The sequence below is a fragment of the Centropristis striata genome, chromosome 7 (genome assembly GCF_030273125.1).
Source record: "Centropristis striata isolate RG_2023a ecotype Rhode Island chromosome 7, C.striata_1.0, whole genome shotgun sequence".
Lineage (NCBI taxonomy): Eukaryota > Metazoa > Chordata > Actinopteri > Perciformes > Serranidae > Centropristis > Centropristis striata.
In genome coordinates, this window is record NC_081523.1 from 37,280,776 (window position 1) to 37,303,677 (window position 22,902).

Genomic DNA, 22,902 nt, shown 5'->3' on the forward strand with positions numbered 1-22,902 from the left:
AAAAAATTCAACCACAAGAAATTCAACCGCAAAAAATTCAACCACAAGAAATTCAACCACAAGAAATTCAACCGCAATATAGTGCTAGAAATTCAATGTCTTTTTTATTTCAAACTCCGATGACACAGATTTACTTCCATACACTAAACACATAGTTGATGTAACAAAGAAAGCTGTAGCTATAAATCCTATTAAACGCTGAGGAATCGTGCACTGGCCCTTTAAGAATGTAGTCAAAACAAAGCCTGGCTGCTCGTACGGAAGTGATTCTGTTTCGGTGGATCCCCACAATAGTATCTGAGAAATGAGGGCTGTTACATATTTAAAATGTAGTTAGCTCTCTTAGAAGCGTTCTTCATTTAATTAATAATATTTAATGTTTTATTATTTTGGTTTTGATATTGCCTGAAGTAAAGGAAGGATACCTAGCTAGCTTGCTAGTCATTTTAGCTGCAGCCATGCCGTCCTACTCAGATCTGAAGAAAACCAACCACTTCTACTACTTCATCAAATTCACCTTAAATATCTATTCAATGCTCTTCTCGGTAAGTTATGGTTCATTTATTTGAAATCGACATTACATGTGACATTGTAAGTCTGAGCTGCAACAGTGTCTGCTAATGTAGGAGACACGAAAACCACAGCAGTGAGTCATCTCGCCAAACTTAATTCACAATATTAGCATTTTTAATGTAATATCTGCTCTATGCATGCACACTCCTTTTTACAACATAACATCAGGAATATTACAAATCTACACCATCTAGGCTACAAATCGGCATATATGTCGAATAAATACTACGACTCTTTGGATGACAATTTCAATTTAAAACACGAATTCTGCACAAATCACAGTGAACTTCCACCTGAATACCATTATATAGATAGATAGATAGATAGATAGACTTTATTTATCCCAAGCTGGGAAATTACAGTGTAGCAGCAGCATTACACACAGAGACAATGACAACACAATTAAGTAAAAAGAACAACCTAGGCATACTTCAAGCAATAAAATATAAAAATACAATGAAATATAAAGTGTCTAAAGAAGGAGTAGAATAGAATTCCAGTGCAGAATAAATATGAATATACAGTATAAAAATGTTGGTGCTATGAAACAAATAAGGTGCAATGAACAGTGTGCATAAAAACACATAAAGTGCATAGACAGTATGTAATGAACCAGGTTATTATTTGTTATTGTACAGTGTGATGGCATGTGGCAGGAAAGATTTTTTTTTTTTACAGCGTGAGAAGGGTGTAAATTAGATTTTATTGCAATTAATTGCCGCCTGTTTGGATATAATGCATGCCGTATCTACCAGTGGGTTATAATGATGAGGAAGTAAGTCATAAATAATGGTAACAATGTTGTGTTTTTGTTGTAGAGCAATGCGATATTAAGTCTGCATATTTTCTGATGAGGTTTGGTTTGGAGCTCTCTGGATGCTAGCTAGCTGGTGGATGGCTAGCTAGCAAAATAGACATTGCTTCTTCACACACCATGCATTCTCCTACATTTTAATCTGTTTGTTAGTACAAGGGTTGAGGGAAGTCTTCTAATGAAGCAGTATCGTGATATTTTAATAATTGCATTAGGCGTTGAGATAATATCCAGTGATAACTGGCTAGCAGCACGGTGGTGCAGGGCGTTGGATCCAGTTAAAGGGACCATAATGTGGCTAAATAGTTTTGCCGACAGAAAACAGGAGCAGGCTAAAAGGCGCTTTTGTTTGTCATTAAACCAGTCCAGGTTCTTAATATGATTCAAATGAATCCTATACTCACAGCTAATTATATATTAATTATTCAGATAGTATATCCACATGGTAGGGCTGGGTGATACATTGATATAAAAGATATATCAATATATCAATATATTTTTAAATATGATATGGAATTAGACCATATCGCATATATCTATATAGTTTTTAAAAAAAAATTCTAAATGTGCACTTTATAGAGCTTTGATTTTTTTTTTTAATGGTACTCTTGTTGTAATACAGTATTTATGTTCACTTAAATAAACATTTTCAATAAAATTACTTGTGACACGTCATATTTGGCTTTGATTTTGACTGAACATTTGCTCTCACTTTGCGATAAAAATATCCGTATATATATCGTATATATCGATATTCAGCCTAAATATATCGGGATATGAAGCAGTATCCTGATATTTTAATAATTGCATTAGGCGTTGAGATAATATCCAGTGATAACTGGCTAACAGCACGGTGGTGCAGGGCGTTGGATCCAGTTAAAGGGACCATAATGTGGCTAAATAGTTTTGCCGACAGAAAACAGGAGCAGGCTAAAAGGCGCTTTTGTTTGTCATTAAACCAGTCCAGGTTCTTAATATGATTAAAATGAACCGTATACTCACAGCTAATTATATATTAATTATTCAGATAGTATATCCACATGGTAGGGCTGGGTGATACATCGATATAAAAGATAAATCAATATATCAATATATTTTTAAATATGATATGGAATTAGACCATATCGCATATATCTATATAGTTTTAAAAAAAATATTCTAAATGTGCACTTTATAGAGCTTTAATTTTTTTTAAAAATGGTACTCCTGTTGTAATACAGTATTTATGTTCACTTAAATAAACATTTTCAATGAAATTACTTGTGACACGTCATATTTGGCTTTGATTTTGACTGAACATTTGCTCTCACATTGCGATAAAAATATCCGGATATATATCGTATATCGATATTCAGCCTAAATATATCGGGATATGAAGCAGTATCCTGATATTTTAATAATTGCATTAGGCGTTGAGGTAATATCCAGTGATAACTGGCTAGCAGGGCGTTGGATCCAGTTAAAGGGACCATAATGTGGCTAAATAGTTTTGCCGACAGAAAACAGGAGCAGGCTAAAAGGCGCTTTTGTTTGTCATTAAACCAGTCCAGGTTCTTAATATGATTAAAACGAACCGTATACTTGCAGCTAATTATATATTAATTATTCAGATAGTATATCCACATGGTAGGGCTGGGTGATACATTGATATAAAAGATATATCGATATATTTTTTAATATGATATGGAATTAGACCACATCGCATATATCTATATAGTTTAAAAAAATGTATTCTAAATGTGCACTTTAAAGAGCTTTGATTTAAAAAAAAAAAAATGGTACTCTTGTTGTAATACAGTATTTATGTTCACTTAAATAAACATTTTCAATAAAATTACTTGTGACACGTCATATTTGGCTTTGACTTTGACTGAACATTTGCTCTCACATTGCGATAAAAATATCCAGATATATATCGTATATCGATATTCAGCCTAAATATATCGGGATATGAAGCAGTATCCTGATATTTTAATAATTGCATTAGGCGTTGAGGTAATATCCAGTGATAACTGGCTAACAGCACGGTGGTGCAGGGCGTTGGATCCAGTTAAAGGGACCATAATGTGGCTAAATAGTTTTGCCGACAGAAAACAGGAGCAGGCTAAAAGGCGCTTTTGTTTGTCATTAAACCAGTCCAGGTTCTTAATATGATTAAAACGAATCGTATACTCACAGCTAATTATATATTAATTATTCAGATAGTATATCCACATGGTAGGGCTGGGTGATACATTGATATAAAAGATATATCGATATATTTTTAAATGTGATATGGAATTTGACCATATCGCATATATCTATATAGTTAAAAAATATTTAATTCTAAATGTGCACTTTAAAGAGCTTTGATTTTTTTTTTAAATGGTACTCTTGTTGTAATACAGTATTTATGTTCACTTAAATAAACATTTTCAATGAAATTACTTGTGACACGTCATATTTGGCTTTGACTTTGACTGAACATTTGCTCTCACATTGCGATAAAAATATCCAGATATATATCGTATATCGATATTCAGCCTAAATATATCGGGATATGAAGCAGTATCCTGATATTTTAATAATTGCATTAGGCGTTGAGATAATATCCAGGGATAACTGGCTAACAGCACGGTGGTGCAGGGTGTTGGATCCAGTTAAAGGGACCATAATGTGGCTAAATAGTTTTGCTGACAGAAAACAGGAGCAGGCTAAAAGGCGCTTTTGTTTGTCATTAAACCAGTCCAGGTTCTTAATATGATTAAAATGAATCGTATACTCACAGCTAATTATATATTAATTATTCAGATAGTATATCCACATGGTAGGGCTGGGTGATACATCGATATAAAAGATATATCGATATATTTTTAAATGTGATATGGAATTTGACCATATTGCATATATCTATATAGTTCAATTTTTTTCTTTCTTTATATATAAATGCTGCCCTTAATAGGGTTTGTCATATTTAGTTATTTTGTAATGTTTGTTATTCAATTCTCATATAAATATATTTATTTCTGAAAAAGATTGCCCTTTTTTATTTCATAGGCTATTTTTATTCAAGATTTTTGTTTATTTAATTTATTTTTTTTATTCTAAATGTGCACTTTATAGAGCTTTGATTTTTTTTTAAATGGTACTCTTGTTGTAATACAGTATTTATGTTCACTTAAATAAACATAAAATTACAGGAGTATAAATTCAAATAAAATTACTTGTGACACGTCATATTTGGCTTTGACTTTGACTGAACATTTGCTCTCACATTGTGATAAAAATATCCGGATATATATCGTATATCGATATTCAGTCTAAATATATCGGGATATGACTTGTGGTCCATATCGCCCAGCCCTACCACATGGTGCCTCTTATTTCAAATGTTATTTTAACCAAGTGATGAGGTCAAGGTGTTGTACAGAGAGAATATTATTCCAAACTCTAAAGAGGGTGAGCTAAGAAACAGAAATGCATTTATAAGGACAGTAATGGGATGGTCAATGTGAGACAGATAAAATCAAGGTTCATACCAAGCTCAGCATTTCCTACTATTTCTCTCTCTCTCTGATTACACACTTGGCAGGAGGTGTTCACCAGACACTCTTGTTTGTTTAAATGTAGTGCCATATAAATACAGATGTTTTCCTAACATGATTAATAATCGTGATTACAATATTGATCAAAATAATCCTGATAATCATTTTGGCCATAATGGTGCAGCCCTAGCCTCTACCACTGCTAGAAGAGGCTATGCTACTATGTCATGGCAGGTGTGTTGTTCAAGGCCTGAGGATGAACAATGTCATGTGTGAAGTTGTTTGTCTGAGCACTTCTGCACAAAACTGAACGTTGCAATAAGCCATATAAAATTCTGAACCTGGTCTCACAGAAATCCGTGAAATAGCCACGGATTTCGCTTAACTCAAAATCTGTGGACTAGCCACGGAATCACTCAAATTTCCGTGAAACTGACACGGATTTTGCTACAATGCAAGTTAATGACAGTCACATCCCGTGGCTATTCCATGGATATTTGTTCCTATTGGTTTGTTCCAAGTCACGTGACTTTCAAGGTCCCGGCGGTCAGAACAAAAAACATAGCAGACAGTTCTCTCATTTTTAGTGAAAAAATTAATATTTTGACTTAGTTTCTGCATAAAAATTGATTTTGGTCACATTTCTAGCGAGAAATATATGTTTTATTTTCTAAATATTCACTCAGTGAATGTACATAATCACTTTGTGGTGAAGATCTCGCCAGAAAAATATGACTGTCATTAACTTGCATTGTAGCGAAATCCGTGTCAGTTTCACGGAAATTTGAGTGATTCCGTGGCTATTCCACGGATTTTGAGTTAAGCGAAATCCGTGGCTATTCCACGGATTTCTGTGAGACCATGTTGAAAATTCTTGACAAGCCTTGCCAGACCACAAACTGTTGCTCCATCTTACCCTAAAACACTTTGAACTCCAGGAACATTGTCGGAATAATGTTCAATTTGCACCACCACCAATGTGCCCGACTCTGTGTTTGTCGAATATATCTCCACCCTAAAGCACATTATTGAATATGACTCCAAAACATCAGCAATCTGATTCCATTAGCACTCCTGAGTCCCGTTCATATGATCTGTGGCTCTCCCTCTTACTGCTGTGACATCGGACAGTGTGGCCCAGCTAAGCTCAACAGACAAAAGCTCCTCTAGCCCCGAACTAAACGTGTAGGCGTAATTAAAGCTATCTCTGCTGTTGTGATGTGAAGCTTGGTTGTTGTGATGATTTAAGTGGGATCTTATGATGGCTATAAAGCTGCAGGTGTCAAGTAAATGGCAATTACCCTGCCTTCTCCAGTAGAAGTAGGTCTGGTTGGTTTTTTATTTATTTATTTTCTCTCTTTCAATTAAGGTTACTTAAATTGTACTGTATCTTTGACATTATTCTAAAAATAATACAAGAACATAACAAGAGAATGATTGCTAGCTTCTTTTGAAGCTAAGAAACCCTTAAACTGCAAAGCATCCCATCTTTTCAGTGTACTGCGATGACTGATATAATGTAGGGCTGGGCGATATGGACCAAAAGTCATATCCTGATATATTAAGGCTGAATATCGATATACGATGTACACGACTGGTCAAAAGTTTTAGAACACACCAACTTTTCCAGAATTTAATTGAAAATGATGCAGTTTAATGTCTCAGTGTACTCTGAAATTAATGCACATTTGCAACATTTAAAATTCTTTATTGAGCATGAAAGTGTTTTGAAAGTAAAAAAAAATCACAAAATGACAAAAAAAGACACCAAAAGACACAAAATGACTAAAAAAAGACACAAAATGACCAAAAAAAGACACAAAATGACTTACAAAGACATGAAAAGAATTAAAAAATGGACAAAATAGCCCAAGACTCCATAGAGTTAAGTTGTTAACCCATTTCTTGTTCCCTGAAAAAGGCCTACTTGTATAATTCTGAAATGTACATTATTTTTCAGTTATGGTTCAGCTTACCTTTTTTTATTTACCTCTGGCAGTTCACCACTTACCTTTGTACCCTTTCAAGCTGTTCATTTGACTTGAACTGCTTGAATTTCAATAAAAAAATGGAAAAATTGGGGTGTTCTAAAACTTTTGACCGGTAGTGTACATCCAGATTTTTTTATTACAAGTTTCTTAGAGCAAATGTTCAGTCAAAGTCAAAGCCAAATATGACATGTCAAAGTACTTTTATTGAAACAACAGGAGTACCTGTTCTACATCAAAGCTCCATAAAGTGCACATTTAAATAAAAAAAATACCTTAAATAAAAATAGCCTATGAAATAAAATAGGCCAATCTTTTTCTGAAATAAATATATTTATATGAGAAAAGAATAACGAACACAACAAAATAACTAAATATGACAAACCCTAGTCAGGGCAGCATTTGTATAGAAAGAAAGAAAAAGGAAATTTAACTATATCGATATGCGATATGGTCTATTTCCATTTCACAATTAAAAATAAATCGATATATCTTTTATATCAATATATCACCCAGCTGTAATATAATGCTGTATAGAGAGAGAGCAAAAACTGCTCAGTGTTGACCAATTATTCCTAAACATTTAATCCAAATGGCTATAATTTAATGGTTTGATTCTGCAAACTGTCTTTTTAATTTAGAATTTATACATTTTATACACCTAGACTGCAAACAAATTGCCCAAGTTGGGACAAATAAACTATACTTGACTTGACTTGACTAGCAAATCCTGTTTTTTCTTTTCTTTTTGTTTTGTGATGGCATCAGATCCTTTTCTACAAAGTCCGATACTCCTCCTTATCTTCATTACTGCAGCAGTGATGGTATGAAGGCTGACCTGGACGTTGGATCAAAGCCAAATATGTCTGCCGGTGCTTTATGGACGGTTGTGGCAGTAAATGGAATTAAGTAGATAGACTCCACTCTTAAGGCAGATTGCCTCTGTTTCCAGTTGAAAATCAATAGCAGGGAGCAAATGTAATTTGTTACTTCTGTTTTTTTACTTGTATTAGTTGAATATAAACAGCGGTGCATCCTTCTCCATTTGTCAGCATTCGCTCTTCAAACATTTTACAGTTTTTAGTGTGCACAGGGGGTTAGACTTGGTTCAATTTCTAAAAAATTTTAAAGGGATCGTTTGAATTTACTGAAGAGCGGTTTTATGAGGTACTTATCTACAGTCAGTGTATTACTTACAGTAGATTGAAGTGGGTATGCCCCCAGTTAGGAGACATGAGCAGAAGGACCTGCACAGAAGCTGAGCAATGTACCGGATGGACAGGAGCTGCAACAAAACGTACAACCGTAATTCCAAAAAGTTGGATGTCCACTTTCTATAATGTTAATACAACAGAGTGCGATCATTCCTAATTGATTGTGACATATAATTAATTAAAACTGTACAAAGACAAAAAAACACTTCATGTTCAAAATGACAACCCATATTGGTTATTAGAAATATGATTCAAAGCCAGGTTATATTCTATTCTTGCTTGATACATGACTTAAGTTTCTTAACAGTCATGGTATTTTGCGCTTCATTTGCACCACAGATTTTTAATGGGAGACAGGTCTGGACTGCGGAAGAGAGAGGAAAAAAACCCTCTATACCTTTAAATGAAAACCTCCTCAAGAGAAAAAAAAAAAACTTTTTCCGGAGAAACACAAAACCACCAAAGAAGTAATAAACTCCGTCAGCGAAAAAGAAAAACAATGCGGTACCTTAAATTAATGTCAGTCAGTGTCTGCACTATGTCGATCAAGGGGGAAACTGCTCCTGAGCTGTGTTCCAATCTCCATACTTCCCGTACTCACTATACTTAGTTTGAGTATGCAGGGTGTTCAGATTCCGATCGCGGCGAAAAGAAGTGAACCTAAAGGACCCGGATCTTGCCCTCATAACGGTCAAAACGCTGCGGTGGAACGCGGTGGAACGATGTACACTATACGCACTCAACGGCCACCATCTTGTCTACGTAGCGGAAGAGGCGGAGCCAGGCAGAGCCGCTCAGCTCGAAAAAAATGTTTGTAATGGCGGCCGACGACGCCGGCGCATTCTCCACATTTGCTGCGTTAATGGAGCCATATTGCCGGATTGTAGAAGTAAAGATTAACCCATAAGAACCCATGGTGACATGGGTGTAACAAACACTTTAAATCTTCTAGAATCTCCCATATTCAGCTTTATGCTTCACCTAAACTCATTAAATCCCTAAGTGACACATACTCAACACCCTGGTGTGGTGGTCATGTGACTTTGACAAGAAGTGACCAAAATATGTGTGTGACTGGAAACAGAAATGTGAAAAAGTAGCTAATTTTAAAAAGCTTATTTTTTGTTACTAGGCTAAGTTTAAACCCATTTAACAATTCCAATCCGTTAACAGGGTGTCCTGTATTACATTTAACTTGTTCTGACCATATTTCTTGATCAAATTAAAGTCACAAATTTGATAGGCCTATATGTTGTGGAGATGCAAAAGAAAAAGGCAAATTTGTGTCTCTGTCAGCAGAAAATGTGTCTAGTTTTTTTTTCTATTGTAAAATAAGAAATATCATAAACATAAATACCATAAACACTCAATGTAACATACATGTGACATCACAGATCTTTAGGGGTTGTATTTTTTTTTTTTTTTTAAACATCAGAAATGTGTTCATGTGGTCCACTTATAGAACACATCCTTTAAGGATAACTGGGTCTGGGTTCTTATGGGTTAAACAACACAAAGGATAATTTTTTCGCCGTTCAAAGCCGGAAGTTTTTCGCAGTTGACGAGCCGCAGCGGCTGTCGAGTGCACCACGTAGTATTAGATTTGGAACAACACTCACCTGCTGAAATCTGCGTACTTAGTAAGTGCGGATAGTGTACTACGTTTAGGTGTGCTCATGGAAGTATGGGTATTGGAACACAGCACGGGAGTTTTCAGGAATCCAGTGGACAATATGCCAGCCACAGAGGAAATCCGCTCTGGGAAAACTACAGGTATCCAGGGACAATAGCTTGACACACTGAAGGTGAAGTTAGGTTTTTGCCGTTAGTGGGAAAACGAGACGCATGACGATTAATTATTCAACTGCCTACTAACTAACTATCCTACTAAGGGCTCTGACGCATCCAAACCGCAACCGGCATCCGCCATGACCGAGAGAGAGGCGGGGATTTAAGATCTTCCACCATTTACGCCAGGGCGAATCGGCGCCTCGCACATATCTAGTGGGTGGGTAGGAGGGCGCGGACAGGCTGGCTGTCGTGATGAAACATCTAGGCTCAGCACCTGTGTTATAATGGTGATGAAAAGAAAACGGGGCTATATTTGCAAGTCGCACAGATGCTTCTTATAAAATGTAGTCGCGCGGCTGCAGTCTGGCACCCTGCCTATTGGCAGGTTTTTCAATTTTACAGAAAACATAAAATTCTCTCATGTTGTCTCCATTGGAAAACGTCTGCCACACATTTATGGCAAGAGTCGAACAGATTAATCAGCCAGCCTCTAATCTTGACCTTATCTTGTTTAATCCACCGTCTTCATTCACTGCATAATGCCACTAAGTGGATAGAAAAGACTTTTATTTAGGTTGGAGCCGTATCCTGCTTTAAGAAGCAGCAAATCCACTTAAAATAATTGCATTAGTCTGGATTTCAATTGAGCATTTTGATGTACTGAAGGACACATAATCAAATTCTTAAAAAAATGTATCTATTGGCATGTATCAATTTTAAGATATCACCAGATTTTTGTTTAAAACATTCTAAACATGAATCAATATTATCAACATAGCGTGAAGAAGCTACAGTGTAGCGGTAATGTCAAAGACGTCTTTGTATCAAAGATTTGAAATAAATAAATTGTATTAGTGTATCACTTTTCATTATTTTCATTATTGACCCATGTGTGTAAACTCGATGTAATAATACAAAAACTATTTTTCTTCATAAAGTATGAAAGTAAAAATGGATATAATGATCAGTTGTAATAAAAAATAAAAAAAGATAATCAAACACAGCCAGCATTAAATAACATGATAAATGAATGTGGGTCATTTTTAACCCATGTTGAGCATCAAAGGGTTTAGTATCAGCTTTTGAAATTGTATGTCAAACCACTGTTTGGTAGCTAAATCTGATGGTATAGCCAATCTGCATTCAAGTCTGTTGGAAAAAAAAAAAAAATCAGACACAGAGAGAAAATGTCAGGATAATTCTTATCACACCTAAAACAAGAAGCAGGAGGAACGATAAAAGTGGTTATAAAAATAATTTAACCCTCTGGAGTCCAAGAAAGAGTCAGAGCACGACTTCTTCATGACGTAAAAACGAAGCAGCATGGAGTCCTGCTGTCAGTTTTTCTCTAAAGTTTTGGCTTTTCCAGAAGTTTCCATGTCCAATTTAATGCATTAACTCTTTTTCAGCAAAGGTAAAAAAAACAAAACAAAACACCTTGACCAAGTGTAGTAACGTGATTTTACTTTTTTTGCAGAGATTTTTCTAATTTTGCAGTGTGCATTCAGCATTTGTAATGCAATCTTTTGTGTTTACTAGTTTTTTTGGGGTTTTTTTTGTAATTTCTTTGTGTGTTTTCATGTGTTTGTGTGTTTTTTGTTATCTTAATGTGTTTTTTTTTATTTTTTGTGTGTTTTTTGTAATGTTTGTGTTTGTGTATTTTTTGTTTGTTTTTTTGTGTTTTTTATTGTATTCAAAATGTTGATCCAGTAAGTCAAAATGAAAATAATGATCAGGTCCTATAGATGAGGTTGTGCTGAAAACAATGATATCAACACGTCATAGTAAAGATCTTTTTTAGCGGTTTATATACAGGCAGAATGAAAAGGAGTCGACAAAATAGCCCCAAACTCCAAAGGGTCAAAGTTAGCGGTATCTGTAATTTCAGATGCAGTCTTCACATTCTTCTCAAAAGATGAACGAGAATTAAAAGGCAGTTCAGAAAGCTCAACACTTGTTGTTCTTCACACTGAGGATTGTGAAGGTTTTTATCTCATGAACCTCTCTCTCTCTCCCTCTCCCTCCAGCTGATGGGTCTTTGTGTGCTGTGTGTGGGGGTGTATGCCGAAGTAGAAAGGCAGAAGAATCGAACCCTGGAGGGCCTTTTCCTGGCCCCTGCCGTGGTGCTCATCCTGCTGGGCCTGGTGATGTTTACAGTGTCGGTGGTGGGCATGGTGGGATCCCTCAGGGACAACAAGACCCTGCTGCACATGGTAGGGAAGATAGAGGAGGAGGAGGAGGAGGAGGAGGAGGAGGAGGAGGAGGAGGAGGAGGAGGAGGAGGAGGAGGAGGAGGAGGAGGAGGAGGAGGAGGAGGAGGAGGAGGAGGAGGAGGAGGTGTGGGCATGAGTGCATGTCTTTAAATGTTTAATGTACAGAATGTATACACAAAGCTTAAAAAATAAAATAAGGGAAGCCTTTTAATTTTCAGACTTGTACAGTACAGGCCAAAAGTTTGGACACACCTTCTCATTCAATGTGTTTCCTTTATTTTCATGACTATTTACATTGTAGATTCATCAAAACTATGAATGAAAACATGTGGAATTATGTACTTAACAAAAAAGTGTGAAATGACTGAAAACATGTCTTATATTCTAGTAAGCAAAGGGTGGATACTTTGAGGAATCTAAAATACAAGACATGTTTTCAGTTATTTCACACTTTTTTTGTTAAGTACATAATTCCACATGAGTTCATTCATAGTTTTGATGAATCTACAATGTCAATAGTCATGAAAATAAAGGAAACGCATTGAATGAGAAGGTGTGTGTCCAAACTTTTGGCCTGTACTGTATATAATTTGGGTTGTCAGCTAAGTTATAAGGAGGAGGTAATGAGGAATAGAACTGAAAATGATACATACACATGTCTCTTTTTGGCTTCAATCCAGATATTCATATATTTGCCTAAATTACTCACAGCTGCACACTGAAAACACAAGCTGCAGTTAACTTAATTTATTCTAAAGATTCTATACATAGCAGCAGAACATAGGAAGTGTTGATTGAATATGTGTCTGACACACTGATATAACAGGTGTTACCTGCTAAATTTTGCAGATTGCTTTCCACAAGTTATGGCTAATACGAACTAGGGAATGTATTAATATCTAGTACTCAGAATGATGTCATTCTGGTCTCGCAGCCCTGGGAGAGAGAATAAATTCCTCATTTTGACACATCATGTGGGCAGAACTTTTTTCTTGTGTGGTCTCTCCCACAAATGTTATGTGATTGGTCAGAAATTAGAATTGAGTTTCTCTTGAAGTATGAAACGTCCTAGCCAGAACTAACTTTGTTCTTGTTCTTGCCACTTGAGTGGCAAGAACAAATTTCTCTGTTCATGTGCAGTGTTTCCCCTACCATTATATTAGGGGGGGCGGCATCCCCTGCCCCTCCCTTGACGATCAAGTTAATTTTATTTTCTATATAGCGCCAGATCATTTCATACCGTATTTCCTCAATTTAAAGCCGGGCCCCTATTAATGACCGGCCTCATTTAGTAACCGGGTGTAAAAACAATTTTTAGTAAATAAAAGCCGGCCTCTTTTATAAGCCGGTGTGTTACCGGTGTTATGTCAAAGTCTGTTTCCCCGTCGATATGTGTCCCCCTTACCTTAACCTGCACCACACTGACCCCTGACCCCAACCAGTCCTCCTTTAAGTTGTTAACATGAGCCCAAGTTTACCTGAACCCCAAACAGTTCTCTCTACAAGGCCTAACCTTAAAATCTTAAACTGAAATCCTAACTCCAACCGCGGAGGTGATGCTACGGAGAACACCATTTAGGAAACATCATTTGACGGAGAACAGATTTCCGACACAACACCTGTATTTAGAAGTTTAGCAGCAAGCAACACTCTCTCACAGACACACACACACACACACACACACACACGCCAAGGTTATTATAGTTTACGAAAACTAACAAAATAACGAAAACTAAAATTGAAAAAACATTTTCGTTAACTAAAATAAAAATAAAAACAAGAGTTTTTAAAAAAAGATAACTAACTGAAACTGTATTGTGTGGTTACAAAACTAACTGAAATTATAGTGAAAATGTCCTTAGTTTTCGTCTTTGTCAACGTTTTTCATACATAATTCAGTGTTTCTATTTCAACATGCAGGAACACATGGTGAATATGTTTACTGAGACTGGGATGTCTACACTTCAACCAAAATACAAAACATCCGGAACTGTAAGAATTAATAACCTTATTGGGGCTGAGATGGATAAACCAAAGGAAATGAAGGCACATACCCCATTACAAAAAAACAAAAACTAACACTAAAACTAATAAAAACTAAACTAAAACTAGCAAACTCACTCTAAAAACTAATTAAAACTAACTGAATTTGAAAACAAAAATTCACAACGAAATTAAAACTAAAACTAATGAAAAGTCCAAAACTATTATAACCTTGACACACACACACACACACACACACACACACACACACACACACACACCAACACTGGATTGGCTAAGAGCTAAGTACAGACGCTTATGATATACATTTGTAGCGCCCAATAAACGGCTCTGGAGGATCGTAAACCACGCCTCCTCTACAGAGAAATGAATAGGTGGTCTCCAGGCTATATCTCATTTGTGATATAGTCTGGCGTTGCCAGAACATCACCGTAAAAAATACAGTGAGCGTATGTAAATGTAAATATCAGCAAAAACTGTAATTTATACTGAATAATCCGATTACTTTTAGGATAATTGTGTCATCATGGTATTTCTCCATTGACTTTGCATGAAAAACTGTGTTTTCTACAGTTTATGGCTGTAGACTTTAAAGTTTTATACTATTCTTGGATTTACAGTACCGGTAATTAAAAGTATCTACTACGGTGATGTACAATATTTAATTTTACGACCTATTTCTGATGCAATTTGATTGTGTTTTACTGTAATTTCTACAAACATTTTTTACAGTTTACTTAATTTTGGCTTGGGATTCTATGTCACGGTATCTCCCCACTGTGAAAATGTAATGTGAGGTGTTTGCTCTCATGTAGCTCTTAAAGTGTCTTAAAGATCGATGCATTTTGCAAACGCACGTTGAAAAATATGTGGTCGCCCCCCCCAAGCTGTAAACCTAGGGGAAACACTGATGTTGAGTATGTATTTGCCTTTCCTTGATAGCTTATGGTTGAAAACAATAAGTAATTGATAAGATATGAAAGGATTAGCATTTGAATTGGTTTATTTTTAGCCAAACTGATTCATTAAAATACTCTGTTATTCCTGATATGGATGTACAAGTCTTTAGGGTCAGCTTGGAATATACATTTCACACTATGTCTTGCTTTGTGCCATTGATTTATAAAAAGATGAATTTGTATTTGGCAGCAATGTAAATATTTTTTTTGATGTGTTTGTGAAACACTGCTCAATATTTGCCCTGAGCACTGTATAAATCTGTTATCTTTCCCCGTCCACAGTTCCTCTGTGTGCTCTGTGTGTTGCTGCTTCTCCAGGCCATCGGCCTCACCATGGCTCTCATCTTTGAAAAGAAGGTAAACGTTTTATTTGTGTCACATGTTCACACGTCCTGTACATTCCCCGTATATTACCCTTAAAAATGGCCTCAAGCCGCAGACCTCTCACTACCTAGTTTGGACAATTGAGCCTTTGGGGGGCAAGCACCAATATCTTTGAGGTTCTGCTGTAGCTGGTGGATATCACGATAATGCATGTAATGGATATCCAGCCCAGATTTGTTTTTCCTTGGGCTCGTCATTGTTTACACTACCGGGACCCGATTAAAAAATTAATCTAATTAATTAGAGGCTTTGTAATTAATTAATCGAAATTAATCGCATTTTATACCATTGAATAATGACTGAATACATAAGCTTAAGCAACAAAAATATGGTTTATTTTTGTTGAAGTCCAACAGACCAGTGCAATTTTTGCCATTAAGTGTAGCAATAGCATATTTATAAATATAGTACATTTCATAAATCCAGGTAGCCTATAGGTAGGTAGACCTTCTGTAAACTAGAATACTTTGGTTTTTTAAGTAAAACACAATCCATGCTAGCTAGCACGCTAGCCGCTAGCTGCTATATGTTTAGCATTGAGGTGATACTTGAGGCTGGATGTGCTGCTATGATGATATGTGAATTCTTTGTTGCATAGCAACACAACCATGCTCTTATGGACGCTTCCATCCGTTGGTTTTTAGTAACTAAATGTCCCATCATCCACGGGGCCAACCAAAGGTCTCATCAGCTTCTTCCTTCATGTTCACTGTGGTTTGTTGTTGTCTCAACTCATCAACGCTAGTTGGTGCTCCAGTATAATCGGTCCGTCTGAAACTCATCCAGTGAGAAATGTTCCGCGGTGCAAAAATAAGTGCGTAAAATGCGTCAATTTTTTTTAACGCGTTAATTTTTGTGTAATTAATTAATCTTAATTAACGCATTAAAGTCCCGGCCCTACTAATAAGCTAACGGAAAGTTTAAATGATTGCATTTTAGCCAATGCATTCCACCTCTTTTGCTCCCCACATGCACTCTTTGCCTGCATTCAGCGATAGCCTGCTCAAACATTATTGGTCAATATTACTCAGACTACAAACAGAAACCAGAACCAAAGTCTTTCCCTTTTGACTACAGATTCCGTCTGTAAATGGAGATATGTGTTTGTAGAGATTATGTCGCTACTTGTGCTCATGAGAATGACCACCTCTCCTCTGTGTCTCTGCCTCTTTATTCTGTCTAGACATCTGCCCTGTTCCAGAGCAGCGTACGGGAAGGAATTAAACACTACTACGATGATCTGGACTTCAAAAACATCCTGGACTATATGCAACAAAAGGTTTGATATTTATCATCTAGAAAATATGTCCACACAGGTTTATTTGTTTATACATTTATATTTATGGACAGTTTCATCTCCGTCTCATTTCGACTTTTTTTTCATGACTTAATTTTTTTTTTTTACTTCTTTTTCATTTAGAATTTTTTTTTTCTCATTTTGATTTTTTTTTCCTGACTTTGACTTTTGTTTATCATTTAGAAGTTTTTTTCCTGTCTTCAACTTTTTTTTCCTGTCTTCAACTTTTTTTTTCCTGACTTCAACTTTTTTTTCCTGACTTTGGCTTTTTTCTTCTCATTTTGATTTTTTTCTCGTTATTTTTACTTTGTTCTTGTAATTTCAACTTCTTTCTTGTAATTTTCGACTTTATTCTCCTCATTTTTACTTTTTTCTCCTCATTTTTACTGTATTCTTGTGACTTCGACTTTATTCTCGTTATCACACGCATACACACGCACACTCACACACACACACACACACACACACCAACACTTGCTTTTTTATCTAACATGACTTCTTCCTCTTTTCCATTTTGAAAACAGTTCAAATTGTAATCTAATAATGTATGGGTGAGAATCACGGGCCACAGTCAAGCACACTTAAAATATCTTTAGAAATGTTCTAGTTTGATATTGTTGTGGTATGTAAGTGTAGGATTAAAAGATGGCCATTGTACCAGCTAGGGGACAGTAAATTACTGTGCATTACTAAGAGTTTAAAGTCTTTTTGTATCTCTACTGACTAAAGTACTGGTGGTGTGTTGTCTATGTGGTAGGAAAAAAAGTTGGTGACAATTTAGTAATGGCAGTCTGCAGATCCTAAATCTATGACAGAATAAATGGATAAAAGGACAAATGCTGGGGGCATTTTGGAAATGTTTCATGTGTCTCTGTTTTGAGATACATATTTCATCCTAGCAGGAACCGTACATCAGTATTGGCTCCACTGGAGCCGTTTCTTTGAACTTGAACTTCAGAACAAATTGACAGTAATGGGTATTTAACCTTTGACCATGAGCTGAAAAATAGTTTCTTCTTGTCTAAACTGCCATTTTCACAGTCTGGAGCCTTTCTATCAGCAGGTACTTGGAGTTTTTTCATCACCTACGTCAATAGGAAGAGCAAACAATCTTGCTTCCTGGGTCCTGAGTTTCTTTTATCTTTTTCACACTGCTTGTAAAAATGTTTTCTTTGTGCAGACAGTGTGGTTCCTAACAGCAGGCAGCTGAGGTCAGGCAATCTGCTTCAGCGTCTAGGTCTAGATTACAAGAAAGAAATTGTAAGAAAGATGATAAGAAATTTGAAAGTTTGAGCTTGTTTTCGTCCCTCATTTAAATTCATACTGTTTTGTCTCCAGTTTTCCTGTTGTGGAGGGGATGAGTATAAGGACTGGGGAGTCAACCAGTACCATTTCTGCAATGGTACTGGTCCACTAGCCTGTGGGGTTCCATACACCTGTTGTGTACGCCACAAGGTGAGTGCTGACAGCAGACATACTAGCACCAACATTTTTATACTCCATATTCATATTTATTCTGCACTGGAGTTCTACTCCTTAATACATACTCCTTCTTTAGACACTTTATTTTTATTTTTACATTACATTTTATTGTATTTTTTATATTTTATATTTTATTGCTTGAAGTATGCCTAGATTGTTCTTTTTATTTAATTGTGTTATTGTCTCTGTGTGTAATGCTGCTGCTACACTGTCATTTCCCAGCTTGGGATAAATAAAGTATATCTATCTATCTATCTATCTATCTATACGCATACGCACAAACAAGCTTTCACACGAAGCCCCATGAATATTGGTTACAAAAAAACATGAGGATTAAACATAAAATCATATGGACTGACCACTAACTCAGTGATTGACAGTTTTGGCCATCATGCATCATCAGCTTAAAAATAAACTCCAATTGACCTATGGCTAAGCCACACCCCCTAACGCGATGAGCCAATCACAGTGCGCATAGCTAACTCAATACACTCGGACATTCTCTGCTTCCACATTCATTGAAATGCATTTGAGTTAGTCCGTTTTCAGTCGTTTTTATGTGTTTTTTTTCTTGAGATTTTAAGTTTAAAATGGTCAACGGTGTGCAGTTAGCTACAGTTAGCTCTGTAGCAGTACAATGTGTATGTGCTAACAGGCTAACAGTTAGCTCTGTAGCAGTACAGTGTGTATGTGCTAACAGGCTAACAGTTAGCTCTGTAGCAGTACAATGTGTATGTGCTAACAGGCTAACAGTTAGCTCTGTAGCAGTACAGTGTGTATGTGCTAACAGGCTAGCAGTTAGCTCTGTAGCAGTACAGTGTGTATGTGCTAACAGGCTAACAGTTAGCTCTGTAGCAGTACAGTGTGTATGTGCTAACAGGCTAACAGTTAGCTCTCTAGCAGTACAATGTGTATGTCCTAACAGGCTAACAGTTAGCTCTGTAGCAGTACAGTGTGTATGTGCTAACAGGCTAACAGTTAGCTCTGTAGCAGTACAGTGTATATGTGCTAACAGGCTAACAGTTAGCTCTGTAGCAGTACAGTGTGTATGTGCTAACAGGCTAACAGTTAGCTCTGTAGCAGTACAGTGTGTATGTGCTGCTGCTGCAGGAGGTGTTCACTTAGCGATCTCTGTTTGTTTACAACAAGCACCAGAATGAGCGGTGTCAGTGGGGTGAAAAGACGAGTGAAAACCTCTAACCTGTTAATGAAGGCCCTTTTGGTGACTTCCAGATGATATTTAATTTTTCTGTCTCCAAAAATGATTAATTGCCTCCTGTGAAATTTCTCCGACTGTCACAGCTGCCATAGCGCCCGTCACCGAATGTTGACAGTTTGTCCGAGTGAGTGGAGGGGGCGGGGCTTAGCCATAGGTCAATTGATGAAACACATTCCAGGGACTGATGGCAAATATTGCAGCACATTACAGCATCATACGTATTTGTCTACTCTGTTGTTATAATTTGCTCACCAATAAATAATTGGGTAAGACTTTAGATTAGGAAACACATATTCAACATTAATTAGTTGCTTATTAGCATCCAAATAAGTAACATATTGGCTCTTAATGAGTCATTATTAAGTAGTTATTAATGCCTTATTCTGCATGACCTTATTATACAACCAGTAAGACATTAACTAAGAGTTTTACCTCAATAACCGAATTATTGCTTTTTTTTTTTTTTAGTAGTAAATAAGGAAGTTGTTGTATATGAGTTATGATCTTAATATGCTTATTACAATCTACCAATCCTCATCCAATCATCCAAAAGTCAAAGGTCTGGAGAAGGTGGCTATTTTCTGTTTCCATGGTTTCGTTCACTGCTATGTAGAGATTATAAAGTCCATACAAAGTAAAGCATATTAAGATCATAACTCGTATACAACAACTTCCTCACTTACTACTAATAAGCAATAATTCTGAGGTTATTGAGGGAAAATTCTTAGTTAATGTCTTACTAATTGTATAATAAGGCCATGCAGAACAAGGCATTAATAAGAACTTAATAATGACTAATTAAGAGCCAATATGTTACTTATTTGCATGATAATAAGAAACTAATTAATGTTGAATATGTGTTCCCTAATCTAAAGTGGTACCAATAATGGACTATGAACATTAATAATTGAGAAAAGGCCTTCGTGTATCGTAAATGGTGGCAAACAAGAGTTTGATTGACAGCTTTTCCACCAGACTAATTGAAGTGAACCAAGTGGAGAAATGCACCAGAATTGCTTTAACCTGAACGGAACTGGTTATGTGTGAAATCATGCATAGACTAATACACAGTAATTTGCCGTTTCTAGTCATTTCAATGACTGGAAGCAGTTTTGATCAGTAGAGGTATGCAGTGGTGGAATGTAACTAAGTACATTTACGCAAGCACTGTACTTAAGTTAAGTACAAGTACCTTAAAATTGTACTTGAGTATTTTACTGCACGAGTGCTTTTACTGCACTACATTTAGCTGCTAGCTTTAGTTACTTTTCAGGTCGAGATTTAACATCATATTTAAATGATTATGCATTTTTATAAATTATATGACATAACAGCATATTAAGTAGTTAATTCTAACACCAATAAAACACTGCTTACATAAATGCATCAATAATAATAATAATATATAAAACAATCTGAGCGGGACCATTCTGCATAATGAGTACTTTTACTTTTGATACTTAAAGGACATTTTAATACTGATACTTTTGTACTTTTACTTAACTTGTGAATGCAGGACTTTTAATAGTGGAGTGGAGTAATAGTGTGTGAATAACGATCTGAATTACTTCCTGTCGCTAAACACATGCAGCTTTCAGAATAAGAGCACAGTGTGTTAACAGAATCCACCACCGAATTTACAAGAATACTGTCAAAATAAGATGCCTTAAATAAAACATAGAAGGACCCATATTCTCCTTTACAATAATTCATTGAAATCTGCAATGATTAAGATCATTGTATATGATGGAGTAGTGGCATTAGAATGTGTGAGAGGCCAACAAATTTGGGCTTTTTATGGGAAAAAACGAATTCTCCGGGGGGCATAAAGATTCTACATCACGGTATCTCCCAACTGTGAAAAATGCCGTGTGAGGTGTTTGCTGTTTGTGTTTAGCGCTCAAAGTGTACAAGATTGATGCATTTAAGTTAAAATGGAAACACTGGACTGACGATGTTCACAAAGACTTGCTATTTCTACTCTAAGACGAGGGTACATTTCAGAGTAACCAGTCCAGCTAGGTAAGTAGCATTGATACCATGTAATCCTCCATCAAAGTATCAGTGAGGTTGCAGACTTCCTGTTTGATAATCCTCGTCCCTGCTGAGACGTGGGTCAAACCCAAAAACCACTCGCTGTTAGAAATGTCTCCTGCCTTATCAAAGGAAGAAGAGACACTTAAAATCTGCACATCAGAGACGTAATTGATTGTGTGAGTGAACTGTCTCAAACATTGGTCTTTGCCAGAGTTCTCACTTTAGAGACCCTGGCGGCCCCCTCTCCCGAGCCTCTGTGTGCCGGTTATCGCTGCTGTCCCTCAGCCCAAAACACTGATAATGCCTCTAGAAGCAGTGGAGCTGTGCTGTAGAAATTAATGAGAGAATCATCCAATACTCACACACACATGAACACACCACAGAGATAGAGGAGTTGATTAGGTAAGCTGAACATTGGCTAGGTTTCCGCTGTTATCGGCTCCTACCTGTCAGAGCTGCAACCATTTTGCAGACATTTAAGTTCACGCTCTGGCTGGCAGGGGACAGGAACACCCCCATGTTAGGAGCACTGCACCCACACAAGTCCCCATGGTGTCCCTGGTCCCTTGCTCAATTAAAGTATTGTCTCTGACTCTCTCAATCTTAACTCTTTGCACAGGTTGGAGAGGTCATCAACACTCTCTGTGGTTACAGGACTCTGGACCTGAATGAACAGGTAAGAGGAACAACTTTACACTATTCATCGATTAGTTGTGTGGTCAATAAAATCAGGGTTCATACAGGTGCTTGAAATCCTTGAAAATGCTTAAATTTTAACGTTGTATTTTCAAGGTTTGAAAAGTGCTTGGATTTTCGGATAAAGTGCTTGAAAATGCTGAATATTGAGATTAGCAAACTGTACTGTTGGTTGGTAAAAGTGTAAAACCATCGCTGTCGGTATGGTTGAGTGAAATTAAAACCCTTTTAGCATGTAAGTACTCATCTAAAACATGCAGCTTACAACCATTGTAAGGTCCTGGAAAAGCTTGGAAATGGATCTTGAAAGTCCGTGAAAAGTGCTTGAATTTAACCACTGAAAAAGTGTATGAACCTTGTAAAATGTATAAAAATATCAATGAGTGTTTCCCAAACCACAAGATGACGTCCTCAAATCTCTTGTTTTGCCCACAAACCAAAGAGATATTCAGTTTATTGTCATAAAGGAACAAAGAAACCAGGAATATTCACAATGAAGAAGATGAAATCAGAGAATTTGGAGTTATTGTCTTAAAAAAAAATGCTCAAATCAATTATTCGATTCTCAAAATAGTTGACAATTAATTTAATAATCGATTATTGTTCGATTAATCGTTTAAATAATCAACAGATTAATCGATAATGAAAATAATCGTTAGTTGAAAGCCTTCCATCTATTGATTTTAGTATCTATGGCTGCTGTCACAG

At 36.3% G+C, this 22,902-nt stretch overlaps 1 protein-coding gene across 1 annotated transcript in view; it reads left to right on the forward strand.

The window, feature by feature from the left end:
• Nucleotides 1-233: 233 nt before the first annotated feature.
• The window catches only part of zgc:110329 (uncharacterized protein LOC550500 homolog), a 33,113-nt gene continuing 10,444 nt past the window's right edge, over nt 234-22,902 (forward strand). Inside the window, exons 1-6 of the mRNA XM_059336433.1 lie at nt 234-545; nt 11,932-12,117; nt 15,362-15,436; nt 16,647-16,742; nt 18,099-18,215; nt 22,118-22,174. Coding sequence (XP_059192416.1) covers nt 459-545; nt 11,932-12,117; nt 15,362-15,436; nt 16,647-16,742; nt 18,099-18,215; nt 22,118-22,174 — 618 coding nt within the window. The 5' untranslated portion in view covers nt 234-458. The remainder of the gene's footprint in view (nt 546-11,931; nt 12,118-15,361; nt 15,437-16,646; nt 16,743-18,098; nt 18,216-22,117; nt 22,175-22,902) is intronic.